This window comes from Salvia miltiorrhiza, chromosome 2 (assembly GCF_028751815.1).
Source record: "Salvia miltiorrhiza cultivar Shanhuang (shh) chromosome 2, IMPLAD_Smil_shh, whole genome shotgun sequence".
Taxonomy (NCBI): Eukaryota; Viridiplantae; Streptophyta; class Magnoliopsida; order Lamiales; family Lamiaceae; genus Salvia; species Salvia miltiorrhiza.
In genome coordinates, this window is record NC_080388.1 from 53,411,089 (window position 1) to 53,433,691 (window position 22,603).

The 22,603-nt window shown below is 35.2% G+C and overlaps 2 protein-coding genes across 2 annotated transcripts; both read right to left on the reverse strand.

The window, feature by feature from the left end:
- Window positions 1-11,722: 11,722 nt before the first annotated feature.
- LOC131010205 (myb-related protein 330) lies at window positions 11,723-13,371 on the reverse strand. The gene is made up of 3 exons (XM_057937621.1): window positions 12,914-13,371; window positions 12,683-12,812; window positions 11,723-12,345 (listed from the first exon to the last, which is right to left on the reverse strand). Exons 1-3 carry the CDS (start codon window positions 13,044-13,046, stop codon window positions 11,940-11,942), a joined length of 669 nt encoding a protein of 222 aa, XP_057793604.1. The 5' UTR covers window positions 13,047-13,371; the 3' UTR covers window positions 11,723-11,939.
- Window positions 13,372-15,758: 2,387 nt separating this feature from the next.
- On the reverse strand, window positions 15,759-22,596 carry LOC131010206 (O-fucosyltransferase 9). The gene is made up of 10 exons (XM_057937622.1): window positions 21,875-22,596; window positions 20,561-20,633; window positions 20,196-20,272; window positions 19,882-19,970; window positions 18,692-18,889; window positions 17,755-17,959; window positions 17,476-17,643; window positions 16,991-17,158; window positions 16,625-16,815; window positions 15,759-16,097 (listed from the first exon to the last, which is right to left on the reverse strand). Exons 1-10 carry the CDS (start codon window positions 22,298-22,300, stop codon window positions 15,929-15,931), a joined length of 1,764 nt encoding a protein of 587 aa, XP_057793605.1. The 5' UTR covers window positions 22,301-22,596; the 3' UTR covers window positions 15,759-15,928.
- Window positions 22,597-22,603: the final 7 nt, after the last annotated feature.

The window sequence follows — 22,603 nt, forward strand, 5'->3', positions numbered from 1 at the left end:
AGTTGAATTAAAATTTTGAAATTTCATCACAAATCATTTAATTTCTTAATAAAATACAAAAAAAATTGAAACAAAAGGAAAAAAGCCCGAAACCGCCGGTTTTCCGCCCGGGAACCGCCAGTTTCCGGCCCAGCCCGAAACCGCCGGTTCAGGGTCAGAAAATCGGCCCGTTACATTTCATCCGGGCCGGTTCAGGTTCACGCCATTCTCGACCCTGAACCGCCGGTTCGGGCCCGAAATCAGCGGTTCCTGAACCGGCGGCACCACTAGTCGAATGGTGTCGAAAGGTAGAGAAAAGAGGGAGGCAAGAGAGTGTGGAGAGAGAGAGAGAGAGAGAGATAAATTAGGGTTTAGGGGGGAGATTAATTAGGATAGTGTTTAATTAGAAATTAATTAGTTCCTAAAATTTGCCTAAAAATGAAATGGGACAAGATTATGGGGACAAACCAAAAAGGAAAGTGGGACAAGATTATTGGGACGGAAGGAGTATATAAATAATTTATTAAATAATTTTCGGTTATTTCGGTTAACCTGTTTCGATTATTGGGTTTACCGATACCCGAAATTTTTCTAAAAATGATACCCGAAACCAAACCGATAACCAAAAAATTTGGTTATTGAATACCAAAATTGGAGAATTTCGATTCGATTAACGGATTATCCAAAACCCAATAACCAATTAGACCACCCTAGTTGTGGTATATATATATATATATATATATATATATATATATATATATATAGGGGAGAGTTCAACAAGAACATAAATATTTGCAAAGTCTAGAGTCATAATCTCGTTCGTTAGATCGATTTTAATCAAGGGCTGAGATTAAAAGCTAATATAATTAATATAATAATTTTTGAAAATAAAATTGGTAAGATTATAGTATCCCTTAAATTACTCACTTCACTCTCTCCTCTCTCATCTCTCTCTCTTCCGTCACTTTTTCCCACTTCCCTCTCTCCTCTCTCATCTCTCTCTCTCCCGTCCCTTTTTCCCTCTCTCTCTCGTCTCTCACACAGAACACACACACACACACACACACACAGAGAACACACACAAAAGGTGGCGCTGCCTCCTTCCTCGGCTCCGCCCAAGTTCTAAGCCACCGCCGCCTTCGAACGCCCTCAAGTTCAGCCACCGCCGCCTTCGAACGCCCTCAAGTTCAGCCACCACCGCCGCCTTCTGAACTCCGGCCGCCGCCCCCTTCTCCGTGCATTGAACATTCGTCGGAGAAGAGGAAGGGGGCGGCGGATTTCGTAAATAATTTTATTGAACTTATATGTATAATTCTGTGAACTTTTGAATTTGTGGTATTGAACTTCTGAACTTGTGTTGAACTTGTCTTGAATGGTGTTGAAGTTTTCTGGTGTTTAATGGAGAAAAATCGTGAGAGAGAAAGAGGTAGATGGGAGAGTAGGATTGAACTTGCAGATATAGTTTTATGAACTTGCAAATACAATTTTACGAACTTCAACACCAGTTTCATGAACTTAATTAATTATGTATTTTGATTTTAAGAGAGAGAGAGAGAGGTGAGAGGTGACGGGAGATAGAGAGAGGAGAGAGGAGAGAGGAGAGAGAAGGGAGTAAATTAAGGGATATTATGAATCTTACCAATTTTAATTATATTAACTTCTAATCTCAGCCTTTGATCAAGATTGATCTGACGAACCAGATTGCGACTCCATTCTCCATCTAATATTGTTTTTCCATAGAATGCAACCCTATATATATATATATATGTAAATCGTTTCAACCTAATTCGAACGAATATTTAACTTTTCATTCACATTCCACCAATTCCAAGTCACCTCATTAAAGCAAGTTCAACTAATAGTTATATATATTTGCATTTTTTTTCTTTAATTTGATTGGACTTCAATGCTATGGATCTCATATATATGAAATCAGTCGCATAGAACAACATATATATATATATGAATAATTTTCATAGAAAAACATAAAAGTATTGTTGGAAACTCTTTTTGTATTTTATTTATAGTTTATCTTTTATTTTATAAATAAAATTTATAATAGTAATAATTAAATAAAAGACTTTTTTATATATGAATGAGATTTTATGCGAAAATGAGACTTTCCATATTATCAAATGTAAGACTTTATAAATGAAGTTTGTAATAAAAATCAACAAACATATTGCGGTAGAAGGGATAAGCCATTAAGCTTTAAAATCACAAAAAGCTGATATTTGAGTTTTTTTTAATTAAAAAAAGAATATTTAGACTTGGATAATATTCGGTATTCCTTGGACATACACCAAACACACATATAACTAAAACAAAGTGACCATTTTATATTCTTGATAAGTATTGGTTGGAAAATATTTGTACCTAACCCCGTCAAATTCATGAACCCCTCAAAATGAAAGTCAAGATTATGATTTTTGCATTGGATCAGATTTTGGTGGGTCAAAAGCTGTCAACATATATATGATTTTATTGCAAAAGTAGATTTGATACTAAGGTCAATATATTCTGATTCTAATATATTGAAACATCATTAAACAAGCACTGATTCTTTTTTCTTTTCTTTTTTTCATTTTAAATTTCATTTCGTGTGGAATATAATATTCCTTTGAAGAACTAACATTGGTTTTTTTTCTATATACAATCCTTTTTAAGAGGAAAACAAAATTTCATTTAAAGAGTGAAAATATAAAAATTTATATTAATTGGACTATCTGACATGTCATGATCCATCAGACAATATTCATATTCACGTTCTAATTATCTATGTTTAGATTAAAATTAACTTTCATGATCCATCAGACAATATTCATATTCACATTCTAATTATATATGTTTAGATTAAAATTAACTTATATGCAACAATAATTGTAATATTATTCATTTCTTAACATAAAATACTCTCTTCATCCATAAAATATCCTAATGGAAAATGACACGAATTTTAAGAAAAATTGTGCCATTTGGTCAACAGATATGACCCACAAATTAAAATTAAAGGGGTACTTAATAGTTTTTTTTGGTAAGTGAAATCAAATTAAAATAAACGCACAAGGGGTGCAACCCAAAAACGAGGTACAAAATTCAGAGTATACAGCTCAGACGCCAAAATCACAACTTAAGACACACAGACGGATCACACAACCAATTTCTCAAACTATAACAAGAGACAATGGGCGAAAGATTAGACAACCAAAACCAAAATCTCACTTTAATCAACTCGACTAAGTCCACACAACAACTTGGCAAGTTCTTGAACACCACCCCATTTCGATGATTCCACAAATTCCACACAATACATATCCATAGAGCTTTCCACCACTCAGATGAATGTTTATGCCTTGCAAAACCCCATGTGCTGCTTAAAGTGACAAATTGGATCAATATGTCCGACATAACTGAGTCCGAACCAACTATAGCAAGACGACCAGATCTTGTATGCAAACGAACAAGAGAAGAAAAGGTGCTCCACACTTTCACATTGTACCAAACAGAAAACGCACCTGTCATCCTCCAATGATTGCAACACTCATCTTTTAAAAAGGTTTTGTTGGGTTGGTAGCCTGTTTAGTAGGAGTTTTCAACTAAATGCAACAGCTTTAAATGGGGCCAATTTGCACCATATCTTCCTCAAAACATCTTGTGAAATGCTTTTTTGGTGTGCTTTCTTCTCAATCTCCTTATAAGCTGATTTCGAGGAGTAAAGTTCGTTACTTTCAGCATTCCACTTCCAATCATCCGCCTTATCTTGAGTTGGCTTAAACTTGTTGATAAGAGAAAGTAAACATGAGAACATATTTTTTTTTTCCCATTCAAAAAAATCCATTCTCCAACTCCATTTCCATTACCAAGTGTTTCCTGTCCAAACACCTTTATCTTTGAGGATAACTTCTTTGTCTAAAGCAATATTAAACAATCTTTGAAATGCAGTAGCAAGACTATCATCACCTACCCATTTATCTCACCAGAAGCTGGTCTTATCCCCTTCCCCTACTTTCTTTATGAGATTTTCATTATACCAATCAGCTGCCAATACATGCTTGCAGAAATCCCTCCACCAAACCGAACCTCTTCTTATCTCCCAATTTTCTAGGTTCTCTCTACTCCTCAGGTTCCCTTCATTTCTCCCATATTTTGAGATTAAGACCTTACACCATATCGAGTCTTTTTCTACCCTCAACTTCCACCCCCACTTTCCCAACAGAGCCTTATTGAACCAATCAACTCGTCGAACACCTAAGCCCCCATAATCTTTAGTTCTACAGATTTTTTCCCAAGCCACCCATGCAATTCTTTTCCTTCCCCCCAACTCTCTACCCCAGAGAAAATCTCTTTGGAGTTCAATAATTTTTTTGATCACTCTACAAGGAGCACGAAAAAGAGAAAGGAAGTATGTAGGTAGATTTGACAGCACGGACTTTAAAAGAACAATTCTTCCACCAAAAGAGAGGTGTTTGTTCTTCCACCGATTCAATCTTTTGCGAATGGTTTCAAGAACAGGCTGCCACATAGCTTCTTTTCTAGGATTTGCACCTATGGGAACGTCGAGATATTTAAAAGGCACATAACCTATCTTACAGTTCAGCTCCATCACAAACTCCTTTAAGTCATCCTCTCGAACATTATGCCCCACCAAAGTGCTTTTTCGAAAGTTAACTTTCAAACCAGAAATTAATACGAATCTTCGAATTATTCCTTTCATGCTTTGGATATTTGATTTAGCTGCTTTTCCAAATAGAAGAGTATCATCAGCGAATTGGAGAAGAGAAATCTCCACTTCGTTTTTGCCCACCTTGACTCCTGAGAAAAAACCTTCTTCTTCTCTTGCTTTGTCTGCTATCAAGCTTAATCCTTCAGCCGCAATTAGAAAGAGAAATGGAGAAAGTGGATCTCCTTGACGCAGGCCCTTTTGTAGTTTGAATTCACCACTCGGGCTTCCATTAACTAATATTGAAGTTGAGGCTGTCGTGATGCATTCTTTCACCCAAGAACACCATTTATCATCGAATCCCAACAGTTTCATCATGTACAACAGGTATCCCCAATCTACAGAATCATAAGCTTTCTCAAAATCGAGTTTCAAGATATTATTTTCAAAAGTTGTGGGTCCATTAGTGACAATGCGTGTAAATAAATAAAAAATAGTGAAATTATTTTCAAAAATGAATTAAGAAGATGTTATGTGAACAAATGAAAGTGAAAAAATATATAAAAAGATATTTCTTGGACGGAGAGTACTAATACAATATTCAAATAAACTAAACATGCATGTACCACAAGAAATTCTTCATTAATTATCTATATCGCTTTGGAATTACAATCTAATTTTACTACTTTATATTCCCTCCGTCCACGAAAAGTATGACACTTTTGTCATTTTTGGTGTTCACGAGAAATATGGCATTTTCCATTTTAAGACATTACCCCACCCATTTTTTCTTATCTTTTATTTTCACAAACAGCCCTTATTTACAAAAAAAATAAAATCAATATTAGTTCAATCTCAACCACTCATTTCAAATTTTGGTGGGACTCCACTACATAAAAATCACCATCAATTTTCTTAGAACTTGTGCCCACCAAAAGTGTCATATTTTTTATGAACGGAGGGAGTGCCATATTGTATAGAATGACGCTCATATACTTTTATATACGTACATGTAATTGTAAAATAATGAGATCAGATTACTTACTTACTTTTATATATGTACATGTAATAATAAAACAAATTTGTAAAATAATGAGATCAGATCACTTACTTATAAACGGGAACTTTAGTCGCAGAAGAAAATTTAATTTATTGATTTCATAATTAAACGAACATGGAAGTTCAAAGTTGGAAGCAATATTATGTCATAGAATCTGAAAACCTCGATATAATGTTGATAGTATATATAATTATTTCCATTGACTTTTGATCATTTAAATATAGGTAGATTATAATCATCTCCCTCTAATTTCTTGCGTCAAAAAAATTAATGCCGGTCGTAATTAATCATTAATATAAATTTATCTCTATAGACCTTATAACAATTTAAAACATAAGCTATTTGATTTGATGAACCGTATACACTAGAAAAATAGTAATTATTGCCTCTTACGTGTTAAGTGCACCAAGACCATTACCATAAATCAAAGTTAATTATTGCTACCAACTTACTTAAAACTTTAACATTATAGTTGACTACGTATTTTCTTATTCGAGTAGTTACCTAACATGTTTTCATTATAATGCATTTACGATCTGGTAATTAATTAGCGAGCCTAATTTCTAATTTTATTGTTTTTTGTTCTCACATCAAATTAAAATATCAATTTTTCTACATTTCTTTTAAACGATCAAACACAAAAGAAAAACCCAAAATATTGAAATTTGAAGGTAGGATTTTGCTAGCTAGGTCTATTTTGGGTCTTTTAAATACTAGTGTAACACATATGATGTTATATAAATTAAGACTACAATTTAAGGAATAAATGGTCCCAAAGGCCCTAAAAGCCGATAGATTATAGCAATACTAACCTTCGCACTTAGTTCATTTTGTTTATTTCTTAGGGTGCATTTATTTTGGTTGTAAATTTTTTATTGAAAAGTGATGGATAAAGAAAATGAAAATTAAAATATTATATATATATATATATATATATATATATATATATATATATTATCATATACTAGAGATGAAAAGATGAGAAAATGTTGAAAAATATTTTCACACCATTACCAAAAGATAATATTATCCAACATTGCAAAGAAAATTAAATGAGTGAAAAGAAGCTGTCCAATAAAATATTTCATCATGTCCGAAGAAAATTTTCTATCATAATAAACATGTGAAAATGCTGAAAAAAATGGTGAAAATATATATTTTCTCTCATTTTCTATTAAAGTAAATGCACCCTTATAAGTCACTTTTTCCTCGGAATAAAGGAAATACATAAAGTAATTATAAAATAGATAAATTGATCAATTTGGATCGAGCTAGTGATAAAGTGAGTATTTTTAAGGTAAAAAATTATAGATTTGAATGTCATTGCCATCTTTACAAATCTGTCTTACTCCTAATATTTTTATTAAAAGATGTTTTTTTTTTAGAATTACAAGAGGGTATCTAATAATCTAATAAAGGTGGAAAAACAACCGCACGCAGGCGGAACCACTACCCACACAAAGGTGGGAACACTACCCACACAAAAGTGGGAAAACTACCCGCACGCAGGCGGGAATTGAACCCAAAACCTCTCACAAAGGAGAGTCTTTGCGTGCCTCAGCTTTGCCACTTGAGCTATGCCTCATCGGCTCTTACATCTAATATTTTAAAGAGTCAACTTATGAGATAGTCATATTGAGCAATGAAACTTGATATTTGGCCACTCATCTAAAAAACACAAATTTTGGCCATTTTTTACGTTTTATGACTATTTTGTCGTTAATTAGGCGGACCGGGTAAGGGTTACGCGCAGGGGTTGGGCTCGCGGGTTATGATGGTACAGTTGGTACAAATAGGTAAATTTATGTCAATTGTGTCATGCATTAGATACACTTCGCACAATTATTCCCATTTGTGCCAAATGTGACTGAAGATTGAATGATTGTACACTTGGTACAAATGGAGCAATTCGTGACACTTGTGTCATTCATTAGGTACACTTGGCACAATTATGCTCATTTGTACCAAGAGAAAGGGTGCGGCCGCTGAGAGAGGCGCGGCCGCAGGGCAACGCGGCGTAAGCGAGAGCGAGCGATGGAGAGAAGGCGCAGCCGCTGGGCGACGTAGCAACGGGGCAGTGAGCGAGGGGAGATAAGGGTGCGGGGAAGGGTATTTTGGACCAAAATTGTAAAAATGACCATAACTTGTGTTTTTCAAATGGATGGCCAAAAATTGAGTTTCATTGCTCAATATAGCTATATGAGTGCATATTCTCTATTTTAAATGGGGTTTGCATGTATTGCATGGGAATGAGCACACCATTTTTCTATCTAATGTTAGTATATTTGATAACTTCTAAGGTGACACGTGATCAGCACACTAGTTGTGAGCTATTTGAATCCAAATATTGTTCTTGTATGAAAAATGTTAAAACAATATCAGAATTATATCAATTAGTAATCCTACTGAAATGTGAAAAGCTTATTAGTTGAGTTATTAACTTATTACAGGTGCGTAATTCGTGATTACAGGTGCGTAATTCGGTGCTTTGTTAACTCATTTAAAAACTAAACCTTTGAAAGATGGTAATGAGCTTTGGACATTAGTCAAGTTTACTTTGGAAAGAAAGAAAGGTAGAATGAGTATGTTGATGTATGATAGATAAGTAAACAATTAATCAAATTGAAATGTACAACACACAAACAATTTAATATGGTTAGAAGATAGCCGCTCCTACGTCCATGATCCTGATTGAATATGAGAATCCATTTTCGTTAGGATTCCTTGTTATATGGTTGCAATTCAATCGATCAGTCAGGTAACCGTAGACCGATTCACGGGTTACAACAAGGTTATGACCTTAATCTCTCTCCGCTTTCAAACTGCAAAACACTTAGCAATTTACTCACAATTGATCAGTAATTTATTAGCAACAAAATACCGCAACTAACACGGTGTAATCGTAGTATAAATAATAATCGAGTATCGTATCCACATGGACTGATAAACGAAAATACTCCAAATAATCCTAATAACTACTACTGCAATACCAGGTAAAGAAAAATATAGTGGAGAATAAACATACTAAACTCAAAACAAGACAAATGAAATCAGATAAATAAAAGACTGATCCTAGGAAATGTAAATTCATTAATCAAATTCACTCAATTAACCTATTAATCCTAATTACCAGTTTAATCTAGTCCTGATGCTAGAGCAGTTTATGATAGTTGATTAATAAATTCTCTATCTCCGCTAGATCTCAAGAAAATCTACTAACTCCCAAAAGCACATAAGAATAGCTCCTTATGATCCATTCATCTCCGCTAGGTCTTAAGGTTAAAATCATATCACATATTTCTAAATCCGCTAAATAGTTATCTAAGCTAGGTCTCAAACCGAATAGCTAAACATGCAAATTATTGGTCAGATAATCCACAAGAAATAAGCACCAGGAATTGTAAATTAGAAACTAAAAAGCAAAAAGGTATCAACAAATCAATCACGTCACATGAACTTAATAACCTATTTGCAAAATCCTAAAATCAGAAAAGAAAACTCGCTAGACATAATTAAATAAATAAATTAAAAGACATATTTGAAAAGTGTAACAGCTCAGCTCCAGATTTGACGGTTGTCCCCACAGACCAACACAAAGTCTTTTCTAGCATGTTGTGTTTTGTCCTCACTAGCACGCTTCCCAAGAAACTTTCCAGGGGGTCAATCATCCTGAAATTGCTCCAAGCCAAGCACGTTTAATTTCGGAGTTTCTTCCATGTGGGCACCATAAAAGAAAATGCATCTTGTTAGTATGAGTAACACCTATCAAATCATTTAAGCTCTCATCGAATATGCAATCGCATACCTGCATATTCTTGTAATTTCTCTCTTTCTGGTGTGTTTCGGTTCGTTCATGTACCCATTCGCTTCAAAACACTTATAGGAACCGCTCTTTGTCCGTGCCTTGTGCACCGACGATTAGTCCTTACTTCTGCCCCAGCGTCACAAAAAGAAAGTAATTGAAATAAATAAAAATTGATAAAATCTGAAAATAATTCAGGATGAACAGCTAGAATCTTCAATCTCGCAGAAAATAAATCTAATCTATGAAAGCTATAAAATTCTAAGTCTAAAAACTAAAAATATATGAAAAGAGGTGAAGAGAGTTGTAGAGAGAGTGTATAATAGGTCAACAAAAGGACCTATTTATGGGCACACAGAACAAATACAGTACAGAACTCAAAAATAGTTATAAAATCTGAAAATTCACAAATTTCCGCAAATCCTATCCACCACTATTCACTATTGCGCGCGACTTTTTTGTTTCAGTCATATCTCCTCGTTCGAACTTCGATTTGTGATCCATTTGTGCTCACGAACTCGTATCGCAAATCTACACCTTTAATTAAGACCATATCTCCAAATTCAGCTTCTAAATCTCTATAAATTTCATCAAAGTACGAACAAGTATCATATTTCACATGATAAAATAATATAAGCTCAAAACAACTATTAAACACTTAATTTCCTACAAAATTGACATCTTAAGAACATTAAAAACCATGAAAAAGCGAGTGTTATCAGCAATAAACCTTCTTACACTTTCCAATCTTTAGGAACTGTGTTTTGAAAGTGTCTTTCCAACTAGAGTGAACAAATTGTTACAATACAGATAAGATCAATTTTGCTCGAAGATTAGGCTATAAATGTTATACAAGAAACAAATGTATAATCTCTAACGAAATGTATGTGAGATCTCTATATAGAAAAGCTAGACAATTTTTAGAGATCTTCAATGCTTTAAATTATTTCCTTCTTCGGAAATTTGTTGAAATGCGTTCTTGAGCTTGCAAGCTTTAAAATCTTGTAGATTTCGATTGCACAAAATTTCGGTGTTGATTGTGTACATACGACGGGGTATATATAGAAAACTGTGAAGAAAGAACCGTTGGAGAGCTCCCCTAAAAAGTTCTTCTTTTTATCTCCGTTGAGAAAATCTTCATGTTAGCAATAGGTGGATGCCACGTCAAGTCTCTTCATTTAGCAGTAGGTGGATGCCACATCAAGTCTGTTACATCGTATACCGTGTAGCATGGCTCGTTTACACAAGGTTATCAAGGCGAACCCACCTTAATTTTTGTGGCAGTTACATCTACCCATTTGTGGATTTGGCATGGTTATCTTGACGTTGCCGACTCGAACAATGATATCAATGTGTTGAACCAATCGCCTTTGTTTTTCAATGTTTTGGACATAACGACTTCGTCGGTGCTATTTGAAGCAAACCGCAGCTATTATTATAAGGGCTACTACCTGTGTGACGGCATCTACCCTAATAGGCCAACACTTGTCAAGAGCCCACAAATGGTAAGGAACGAGAAAAAGGCGAGGTTCAAGAAGATGCAAGAAAGGGCTCGAAAGGATGTTGAACGAGCCTTGGTTTATAGAGCATTTCAGAGAGATCATGATGAATGTATCATCATGCACAACATGATTGTAGAACATGAAGGAGAAGGTGTTGTGAACTGGAGAGATGATGATCCAGCAAAAGGGACGTCTAGTCGTAGCTCCGTTGATGCCCCCATCCCACCTTGTTTCGAATACTATTTGGCGAGAGATTCAGCTCTTAGAGATAGATGGACGGTCGCAAGGCTTCAAAACGATTTGATCAAACACATTCGAGTACGATTTTGACCACTAGGGTCGGAATAGTTGTTTCCATGTTTATTTAAAATTTATATGTTGTTTTTTTAATTGATGTATTGTTAATGTAATTTCATGATATTTCGATTATTATAATTTTGAAATATAAATTAAATCAAAACTAATTCATATAAGTCAACATGATAAATCAAACAATGTACTCCCTCCGTCCCAATATAAATGTTTTATATTTTCTCTCTATACCTAATATTTAAATAATTTTCACCAACTCACTTTATTTACTTTTTACATATTTCTTAATCTTCGTGTCCCAAAACTATGGAACATTTATATTGGGACGGAAGAATTCGTAAATGAGTTCAGCATGAACGAATCAATCAAAAGTTGAACCAATAATATTGATGCTTTAACTTCCATGGTAAAATCAAATCGTAATAAAATTATCTTTTCCAAACTTTATACTCAAAATATAAAAAACATATAGCTTTGACCGGGATTTTTTCTGTGTCCGTCCCGATTCATAAATTTTAACCAATTGCATGCATTTTGATATCTTAGGGGCATGCACTTGATTTAACCCCAAAATAAGATTTAAAAAAAGAAAAGAAGTAAAAAGTATGTTAAAGCTGTGGGAAATTAATTATTTGTGAGCAAGTGTATAAATCCATTGTAAGATTGGCAATTGATGCACAACTGCCCTTTCCCAAAACCCAACTGCCAACACACGCACATAGCTCTCACCTCCGGCGGCGAGTTGAAAGAAGCAGTTTTGATGTAGTTGGGGTGAGATGGCCGGATCCCAATAGACAAATCCAAGTCAAGGCCTCCGTCCTCCTCCGCCGTGGTGGTGGTGCTGTTGTCAGCTGATGAGGAGTTGTTTTGTTCAGGTGGTGGCGGCGGAGTTGGGCTTCTGTTGTTGATTTGGCGGTGGGTGTGAGGGTCCATGCCGCGCCTCAGAAGCTTGCGTTTGATGTGTGTGTTCCAATAATTCTTTATTTCATTGTCTGTTCTTCCCGGCAATCTCCCAGCTATCAAAGACCATCTGCCATAACAATCATTAAATATTTGCTCTACCTACTATATTTATATACTATTATTTTCTTGATGAGAAAATATACATCAATTTTTAATATTTTAGAATTCCAACCCCAATAAAAATTCTTATCCTATGTGGAAGTTAGATCAGTTCAGGTATACATATTCAAAGAGTGTCACTACTTATTTTCGACACTTGAAATTAAATGGTGACCGGAATTTTAATTCAGACAATATTTCATCGAGAAAAAGAAGAGAGGAAAAATGTGATGAAGATTAAATCTCATGTAAATATAGCTACTTAATTTGTTCAATCACCAATCAGTCTAGAGAGAGAAGCATACTTATTTCCAAGCAAGCTGTGCAATTTAATAATGACTTCATCTTCTTCTTCAGTGAAATTGCCTCTTTTGAGATCAGGCCTCAGATAGTTTATCCATCTCAATCTGCAGCTTTTGCCGCATCTCAATAATCCTAAACAAAAAGAAAAACAACTTTACAATTAGAAAAACAAACAAAGACAAAAAAGAAACCTTGTATTAATGCGAAATTCAGCATGCATGAAGAGGTTGTACCTGCAGATTTAGGAAGGGAACGCCAGCAGCCCTCGCCGTGAGCGCGGATGTAGCTGATTAGGCGCTGGTCTTCTTCTTTAGTCCAAGCACCCTTGTTCGTGTGTGCTTTTTCACAGCAAGGCGATCGCCCCATTTCTTGAAAAACAAAAATTTCTTCGAATTTGTTAGTATGGGATTATTAGGAAGAATAAGGAGAGGGAAGATCTTGTTATAGGACTACGCTTCTTGATGATGATTTAAGAAGAAATGAAAGAAAGAGATGGAAATAGTGATGGTCATTTATAGTGAGAAATGAAGAATATGATCTATACATATTATATATATGTGTGTGTGTAACAGAAATGGGGAAGAGAGAGATGGATTTGACCAAGTTGGTGAGCAAGACAAGTTGTTAATGGATGGGGTTGGATTGGGTGAGTAGGTACACTTTAACAGATCAGTTGGCAATGTGATGTGCTGTGGGCTCTCTCTCTCTCTCACGCACACACGCACCCACATTTATATACTCCCCCCTCCCACAAAAATATAAACATTTTGCCATTTTGGCTCGTCTCACAAAAAAATGAATATTTTTATTTTAGTACACTATTTCACTACAATCTCTTTACTTTTCATAAAATGGGATTCATTTTCCACTTACAATACAATTTATCTAACATTTTTTAAAATTCGTGCTACTTACAAATGTTCATGTTTTTGTGAGACGGCGAGGTCGTATATAATACTCTCTTCGTCTCTTAAAAGTTTAACCCAATAGAAACGGCACTAATTTTAATAAAAAGAATTATTAAATGGTAAGATCATGTACAAAAATAATGTTTAAAATGTTATAATTATAAAGTTAACAGTGAGATTATGTACAAAAATAAAAAATAAGTAGATTGGAACAAACTTTTTGAAACGCCCAAAAAGAAAATTTAAACAAATTTTTTAGGGAGTATAAAACATCAACATTTTACCTCTAAATTTTCTCTGTCCTTTCACTTTTTCCCTTCAAATTTTCTCTCTCTTTTTTTCTTTTTTCTTTTTTAATTATTTTCAAAAAATCATTAACTTAGATCCATGATTTACAATCTATATTATTATTATTATTATTATTATTATTATTATTATTATTATTATACAATACTCATTAAGTTGACAATACTGTTATTATACACTATTTTAAATCAAATCATAATATTTAAATTAACATAATTTTTTTGTTACCAATTAATCTAACTCATAAATAATGACAGTTTTACATAATTTAAAATTTTAAAAATAAATAATATACCAAGGTCCATGCATCGCACGGGAGGACATAGTAGTATATATATATTGAGAATGGTTAATCATATTTTGCGTCCGTAATTTTTATTTTTATTTTAAAAAAAAATATCACAATATTTTTTTTCAAAATATCCCATTATGCAAAATTCAGCGAAGAAATAATGAAAGATGGAATTTTGTTTCCCAACTCACCCAATAAAAACAACATCAATCTACTTATTAGGCGAGGTAACTTATTGTTCAGTCGTCGAACTTTATATAACTAGATACTTTTTAAAAATAGTTTAAAATTGAGGGATTTTGAAAACAGTTTTTAAAAAACACTTAAAATACGAAACATGATTAACTCAATATATAATACTCCCTCTGTTCACACAAAAAAGTTCTACAAGGGGAGACAAGACGATTTTTTTTTAAAGATCGCGCCACAGGGGACTCGAATTCAAGACCTTTGGCCTTAGGTATTAACCCCTTACCGCTTGGACAATACGAATTTTAATAAGAATAGTTGAGTGTATTGTAAGTAGAGGAGATGTCTCATTTAAAAAGTAGTGTTAATAATAATAATTAATTATATTGTGAATGTAAAAAGGGATCCATCATGTGATAAAAAATTTTAAAAATGAAAATGAACTCATTTTTATGTACGTCTCAAAAAAGAAAAAATGAATTATTTTTTATGGACAGAGCTAATATTGTATTTATGTATCTGTCAGAGTGTGTGTATGTTCTTGAGCAGTTTAATATGATAAAGTGGTTATGGAGTTAATTAGCATTAAAGATGTATGCCCCACATGGGCTTTCTTCGTCTGCTTCAAATTAATGTGGGGGGGGGGGGGGGGGGGGGTGGGGAGGGGGGTTAAGGTGGCTAATTTGTGTACGGATTGGCTTGATTACCATTTGAGAGCGTCTGGGTTTCGATAAATGAGTTTTTCTTTCTCCAAGAAAATAAGAAACATACTATCTTGAGAAAAAGGTTAATGTCCCATTACATATACAAGTTGGATCAATACCAAACTCCAATTATATTATATGTGAAATTTTAGATTCATACCATTTGGTGAAATTTTCACTGTTTTTTTCTGACCACATGTCTCTATTGTCACCTATTGAAATTTTGAACTTTGATGTTTGCATAAGGTTCAATTATTGAACATTTGCCGTAACATCCCATAAATGCTAAGTCTAGAAAAATGCATCATAAAACATCAATTGTACTTTTATTTTAATGGGCCACTTGCATATAATAACACCACTTTACTTATTTTCCAATTTACAACACGACTTTTAAATCTTGACACAAAAAAATAACCTTTATAATTTACAACATCAGTTTATTTTCAATTAAATACACATGATTATTATCCATACACTTGAAAAAATTGCAACCACGTTATTATGATAGCGATGGCCAAATTGGTTTCTCTTTCATGTGCGTAATTAGTTTTTAGAAAGAAAAGAAATCCATTTAAGTTTGGAGCCATTTACAGTTGACATTTCTCTACAAAGAATGACCTTGTATTACACAACTGCTCTATTACAAAGCTGATAATTCATAATAGCACAAACAACATATTTCAAAATCACATAAGCCATTTCAAGGGAAAGAATAGATGTATATATATATATATGTGTATGTATATATTGATACTAGTGATGAATGATGCTCTATATCAAATGTTACAACTATGCTATATGAAATGTTACAATTTATGTGGGATTAGTGTGTGTGTGTGTGCTCGACTAAACAGACCTCGTCGTGTTGCTGTATTCGGCTCTAACCTCGGATCTCCGACACATGCAATCTGGCATCGGGTGCATGTAGATAGAGCTGCTCGGCTTCCTCACCTCGCTGCCCTTCACATCATTGTGGCGAAGCATGTCGTGTAGTTGGTGTCTGAAATCTTGCCATCTGCAGAGATGAACATAAGTAATCGGCATTTGGTGGGTACAAGGATTAGACGATTTGTGGCAGTTTATCTTGATGATCGAGGAAATGAGAAAAATCCATTGTTCAACTAAGTCTCAAGTAGGTAAAAATCGAGGGTTGCCTAGGTCCGTATGTTCTCTATTGCATCTATAGATGATCGTCACGTGTCAAGGAAATTTAAAATCTTACGTGTATGGATAGTAGTTAAGAACCTCCAAGGAGAAAAATTTAGTAGAGTTTTAAAAATTCTTGACACATTGCAACTATTCGTAAATTCAAAAGGGGATGTTAAACAGTGATGTATTTGAGCATCCGACTCAATCATTTATACAAAAGGAGTAGGCAACACCATTATTGTAATTTTCTACACAACTTTTCAAAGATGGATTCTACATTCTCATCGCATCTTATCATCAAACAAACACAAAGAAGACGATTTTTCTTAACTAGTCGATAAAGAAGCTTATTCAGCAAAGTGCAAGAGAGTTATGCAAGGTTATGTAGAATACCTGATGTTGGGGCTATCAAACAGTTGAGCTAACTTCCTCTTATCCGGCTTTATTGTCTTTGCGTGTCCTTCATAGAAGTAGCGTCTGTGGCCGACCAAGAAATGCGGGAAATTACCTCCCTGAGTTGTGACGAAAACTTCACTATGGAGGCAAACCGTGTAGTCCAGAGCTGCCAGCCTTGACGAATGGCCCTGAATAACATGATATAGACTTCAAATGTATAGTTGGGTATAAGATGAGAATTGATCTGCATCTAACATTCTTCAAAATTGTAAATAAATGGCAATAGAATTTATCTATTACAGTGTATAAATAATTTAAATTAACAACATTTTACGTGCATTGCACGTGTCATTTTGCTAGTACCACGAAAGGAGCAAGTTCTTCGGAGGAGGCCAGCGTATCCTTCGTTTCCAAACCCGGAAACATCTGTTTTAGAGGAGACATATGCTTTTCCACTTTGTATATTTTTCCAGCAGCGACATACAGAGATGTTGTGTTATCGAATCCCATGCCTCTAAGCATCATCCCGACCTGCATAAACAATACGAAACTATCAAACCTGATTACCACTTCTGAAATGTGATTTTTAAATATATATAAAGGGTGTGATTCAAATGAGAAACTTCTTACTGTGAGAACTGCAACAACTTATACGATCAATGCAGTTAACTTTGCGTACTCAGTAAAAATCGCGAATTCACGATATACAACGCGAAGTTAATTTATTGCATAACACGTACTACAATTTACAGCACTTAATGTACAACTGCCTGCAACTCTCACAATTAGAAGGTTCTGATTTGAACCCTTTTCCTACATATATATTTGGGGTTTTATCTCTAAGATACCTCCAATGGTGTTAAAGGGCACTTCCCATCGACACGATTGGCACCCGGTCTTATCACTCTACCTCTCCGTCGAAATTTCCCCCTCCAACTTCTCTCTCGAACGATATCCATGTCGCGCTTTTCTTCCTCACCCCCATCATATTTGCAGCATGAGAAAGCAACCATATCCTTGATCACAAGATCAAAGGTTCTCGTCGTAAAACAAAATGCAATATGGAAACTATTAAGGCAGTCACAGCAACAGTTTCTCCATAGTAGGGCGAGAACAAAAGGGAATACCTCTTCAAATCGAAGATGCACCGACACGTATCTCCCTCCACTTTTCGAACTGGTTTTCACCATTTGATCAACCATCTTCGCAGCTAGCATCCGTATGGGTCCTGAAAATCTGAGTGCCTCGAAATTGCACAGGCACCGAAGCCCTTGGATGTACGGAGGAACTGCATGAGCCAATCTGTTAGAGAAAGGCGCAATGCGGACAGCCCTGCCCCACAATCATTGGAACCAGCTCATCAAAAATATTTTATTCTCGAGTAAAACTGTAACTCATCTCATGCACCAAATTCAGTTCAAGAATATGCAATAATGCGTGTGAAATAATTGGAAAACAAACCAATGAAAAACAATGACTTTGGTATTCATCCTTCTAATGATATTTCTCTCAGGTAAGTATTTTAAAATTCACGTTTCATGCACGAAGCAAAAGTTATAGATATTCACATATAATAAATCGTTGTGGAACTTCAGGCCTATTTGTTGCACGAGCAAGAAAAACAATAATGAGGCCTGAATCTTGGACGTTTCACGAGTTTGAAAATATTTACAAATTACAACATATTATAATAGGAAAATATCCAAATTTAATTAAACTTCTTCCAATACTGTCCTAACGTTTAAATCGTAACATGTCACGTTGGGGAGTACGTGGATTCCTAACCCTAAATTCACAAAGCACATATCAGCAGCAGTATTCTCAACCCTAAATGCAAATTTGACCACTTTTTCCAAGCCTGAAAATTTTGACTCCTGACATTTTTGTTACATTATTCAAAGGTTAGGTACCAAAACACTACGATTTAAATGCTACGACATTTTTGTATATTTTCCCTAATACTAATAGGAACGAACATAGATAGGTGGTGATGTAATCACACTGACAAAGAGGAGTTCAGGCAGGAAAAATAATAATACAAAAAAAGGAGGTAGAGATCCGTACTTCAACTCAACCAGCTTCGGAAGAACCCTTTCCAGATAGTACTTGGGGCTTGACCACGCCTTCACTCTCAAATTTACGATGTTGCTAATATTGTTATCGAATTGCTGGAGTACGTCTTCTGGAAGCTGTCGAATAACATTAACGTGATTTCTGAGCGCGTATATGAAGAAGTCCTCGTCAAAAATATCACCAAACTTGCTGCAAAGAAAAATAAATAAAATGAGCTAGCAGAAAAGAAAATACAATTGCTTACCCAAACATTAAAATAATCAAATTTCAGAAACACATAATTGAGCACTACTAGCAGATTGTAAGGATCGCCTCAATGAAAAACTGCAGTTCCAGAAAGAGAAACATAAGGTTACTTGTCATGATTCACCATACAGAAGAGCGGAGATAATAAGATTCAGAATCTTCTTTGAATAAAAAAAAGGTAATCATATGCAAAGGTAAAATATGCTTACAACAGCAACATACATTTTCGAAATTTCAGCTGGCAATGATTAGTTGAGAATGGGACATGTTATATTTATATCGCAACACGATCAGTGGTGCTGCATTTTTCTTATACATTTGAGCTCGACAACAAATTCTATCATGATTGTAGGAAAAGATATATCTCAATTTAGTCTGAAAATCCACTTCCAGCGTCTGATAATTTTGAACGGGCCATAATTAAATAATTTCTCAAAGTTCAGGACATACAAAAAATCCGTTGAAGTTGAGGCTAGAAACTGAAATTCGCTGAAAGTTCAGGCTATAAACTATAATTAACCCTTATTATTATGATAATTTGATGAGAAAGAAGCAACAAAAAAAATATATTCCAATATGATTTCTTTTTTTTTTTATATAAATTACATTAGTAAATAAAGAAATTTAAAGACCGCGCGACGGAGGATTCGAACCCAGGACCGAAGGTCTTGGGCATTAACCTCCTACCACTAGGCCAACACACACACTATTCCAATAGGATTTCATTTCAGATAGTACTTGTTTAAGCACTCAAACTATGCAGATATCTCGTCTCCATGAAAATTGAGCGTAGAGAGTTGAGACACGATATATGGTTTGATATATTATCACTAAATAGGAATAATATAGATAGGTAAAATAAAAAATAAAAAAGGAAAGACAATATTGCATGAACACACATACCAAATTATCAAATCTATAGTTTACATCCTCACCTGGAATCTCGCCAAACACTATTTAAATGAAAGATGGGAATGACAAGTGTAGCATTCAGCAAACCCGCCACTGCCACCGCATCACATATCTGTTCAGAGAAATGAGAAATCATGCCAAATTTATAAACACGCGATCAGCTTTCTAACATAGACCCTAGCCCTCTTAGGTTGTATTCAACCTCTCGTAATCTTAATGATAAACCAAGAAACAGATCAGTGAACGATATTAGAAGTTAGTAACGCTACGAAAATAACCGGTAAAACCACCATAATGCATGAGTCTATACGGACCATTGATATTCAAGCGGACATACCGATAGTCTTTGTTGGTTTAGACCCCCGTTGGCTTCAATAATTAGGAAGCCATTTGACGGTGGCAACTCTGAGAAGCCTTTACACATGCAAAGTAAGGAAAATATTACATTAGCATAATATCCTAAATAGCGAAAAAATGGAAGCTTGTGAACTTCTCTTCTCAAAGTAGTTACAAACTTACAAGTTGAAAAACATGAATTTGGATTTACAAGAAAATATATATAGTGTCTTCAATCGCATGACTAGTTAAACAAATTTTATACTAGGGGATACACTGCTCAAGATAATCGGTTTCACCGACTACAAGAGACTCCTAAACACTGTGGTACCACAAAACCATACGTTATAACAGGACACAACGAACCTGATTGAGAAACAGTCTGCTTAATACAAGGCTTCCAACCCTGACGCAGCTTTGGATTCCAAACATTCAATAACTGCATCCAGAAACAAGATTTGTTCACAACATTAAGTTCTGTGATAACTGTGAATACATGTTACGAGAAACCGCCAAACAACAATGGTAAAAGTTTATTACGAAAATGAAAATAGCAATTGCTACCATAAACTTCAGAGGCAGAGCAAATCTCCAAATCATGTAGTGAAATTGTGCACTAATTTAATGTAAGCTTACCTCAAATCATATTGTTTAACGCTAACAAATTCGAACTATATGATATATCATTTGAATGTGGTGATCTAACTTGCTCATTTCATAAAATTCAATCCTAGCAATCAAATTATCACTACATCCTTAGCCCAAAACTCTATTTCTCAGCAGATTATGAGAGATGAATCCAATGCACTTCATATATAACAAAAAAAATTATGCTACGACAATCCAATAAACTAGTAAATACTCTCAAAAACTTCAAAGTACTTAACCACTACTCATAATGCAATAGTGAATTCACAATCTATTATACCAAATTCGAACTATATGAATATGAAATATCACTGTGAAAGTGGTGATTTAACCAACTCATTTCAAAAAATTCAGCCCTGCGCTGACAACTGAATACTAAGGGGGCATTTTTCATAACTAATAAGATACTTGATTGAGTATTTTCATCCCTTTACTAGAATATCTGCAATCCCACCCTTTCAATGGGATATGAATGAATCAAGCAAAATTGGTTCAAACATTGGAAATTATCATGGGTCTTGGGATATCTCAAAGTTTCAATCCATCTTAGTAAAAATGGATTAGATTAACTATTTTTATCTATTTAGACTAATCCTCAAAAGTAATTTGTCTCATGAAGGGGCGTTCAGTTACTCGAGAGTAAATTGGCCCGAGATCACCAAAATTGAATTGACCCGAGATCAATTTTGTCATAGAGGAAGCGAGGACTCATAAGGCAAGACAATGTGGCACTGTCCCGAAACTAAGTACCGGGATGAGTCTAGCCAATCGAAAAGCATATCATGAGACTAAATCCTATCTAATCCAGCAACCCGAACAGCGTGTATATTCCTAAGTAAACAAACTATCACATCCTTAGCCCAAAACTCTATTCCCTTAATCCAATGCACTTCATATATCAAAAACCAATAAAATTAAATCCCAAACAAATTCTCTCAACAACTTCATAAAAGTACTTAACCTACTACTCATAGACTCCACACACAAAATCAGAAGCGCTAAATTCAAAACAATTCAAAAACCATCAATTACCATATTAGAGCTCCGGTTGCTCTCAGCCTCCATGAAGGGCCACAGCTTCTCGAAGACCTGCGGGCTCCGGTAGACGGAGCCCGGCCCGACGGCATCTGCAACTGCACCACCACCCTTATCCACAGCATTAAACCCCATTGTGCCCATATACATAAGAATCCCAGAGATGTAAAGCAGAGGAGCAAACATAAGCACTCCTCTTCTTCTATACAGTGCTGAGATCAGCAAACACCCAAACCTCTCCACCGCATTCTTCAGCTCCGCCCTCCCGCCGCCGCGGAAGCCCCCCGCCGCGACGCCGCCGTAGCCGACGGCGGCGGGGGCGGAGCTTGGGCTCTTCACGCGGCCCCCGCGGTGGCGGGGGGAGGACGGCGGAGATAGGGAGCTCGAGCTCACGCCGTTGCTCAGGCGGCTGAGCCCATGCATAATTCTTGAATCTTTTTCACCTCGATTTGCTCAAGAACAAAAATTGGGGGACTCTTTTTGTTTTCTTGTTTTCTTGATACCACTTTCGGGGCTGGGGCATCGAGCTAAAAGCTCAGATCTTTGGCATCAATGGCGGAATTGAACGCATATGATTAATGGGTTTTGCTCATTCGCACAAAATCTGAACTATCGCTTGCTGCTAAATATGAGGTAGCAGTGTGTGACAAAAGAAATACTCCGAATTGTGTGTGGCGACAAACACGGCCCAAATGGGAAGGGGCATTAAAGGAGGTGGGGAATGGG

Coding starts and splice junctions, on each gene's coding strand:
- LOC131010205 (XM_057937621.1), bottom strand. CDS start 13,046: ATGGGGCGATCGCCTTGCTGTGAAAAAGCACACACGAACAAGGGTGCT. Junction 12,813..12,913: donor TTCCCTTCCTAAATCTGCAG/GTACAACCTCTT, acceptor CTTTTTGTTTAG/GATTATTGAGATGCGGCAAA. Junction 12,346..12,682: donor CACAGCTTGCTTGGAAATAA/GTATGCTTCTCT, acceptor TTGTTATGGCAG/ATGGTCTTTGATAGCTGGGA.
- LOC131010206 (XM_057937622.1), bottom strand. CDS start 22,300: ATGCATGGGCTCAGCCGCCTGAGCAACGGCGTGAGCTCGAGCTCCCTA. Junction 19,971..20,195: donor TAAACCAACAAAGACTATCG/GTATGTCCGCTT, acceptor TTCTCTGAACAG/ATATGTGATGCGGTGGCAGT. Junction 17,960..18,691: donor CCGAAGCTGGTTGAGTTGAA/GTACGGATCTCT, acceptor ATTGTGGGGCAG/GGCTGTCCGCATTGCGCCTT.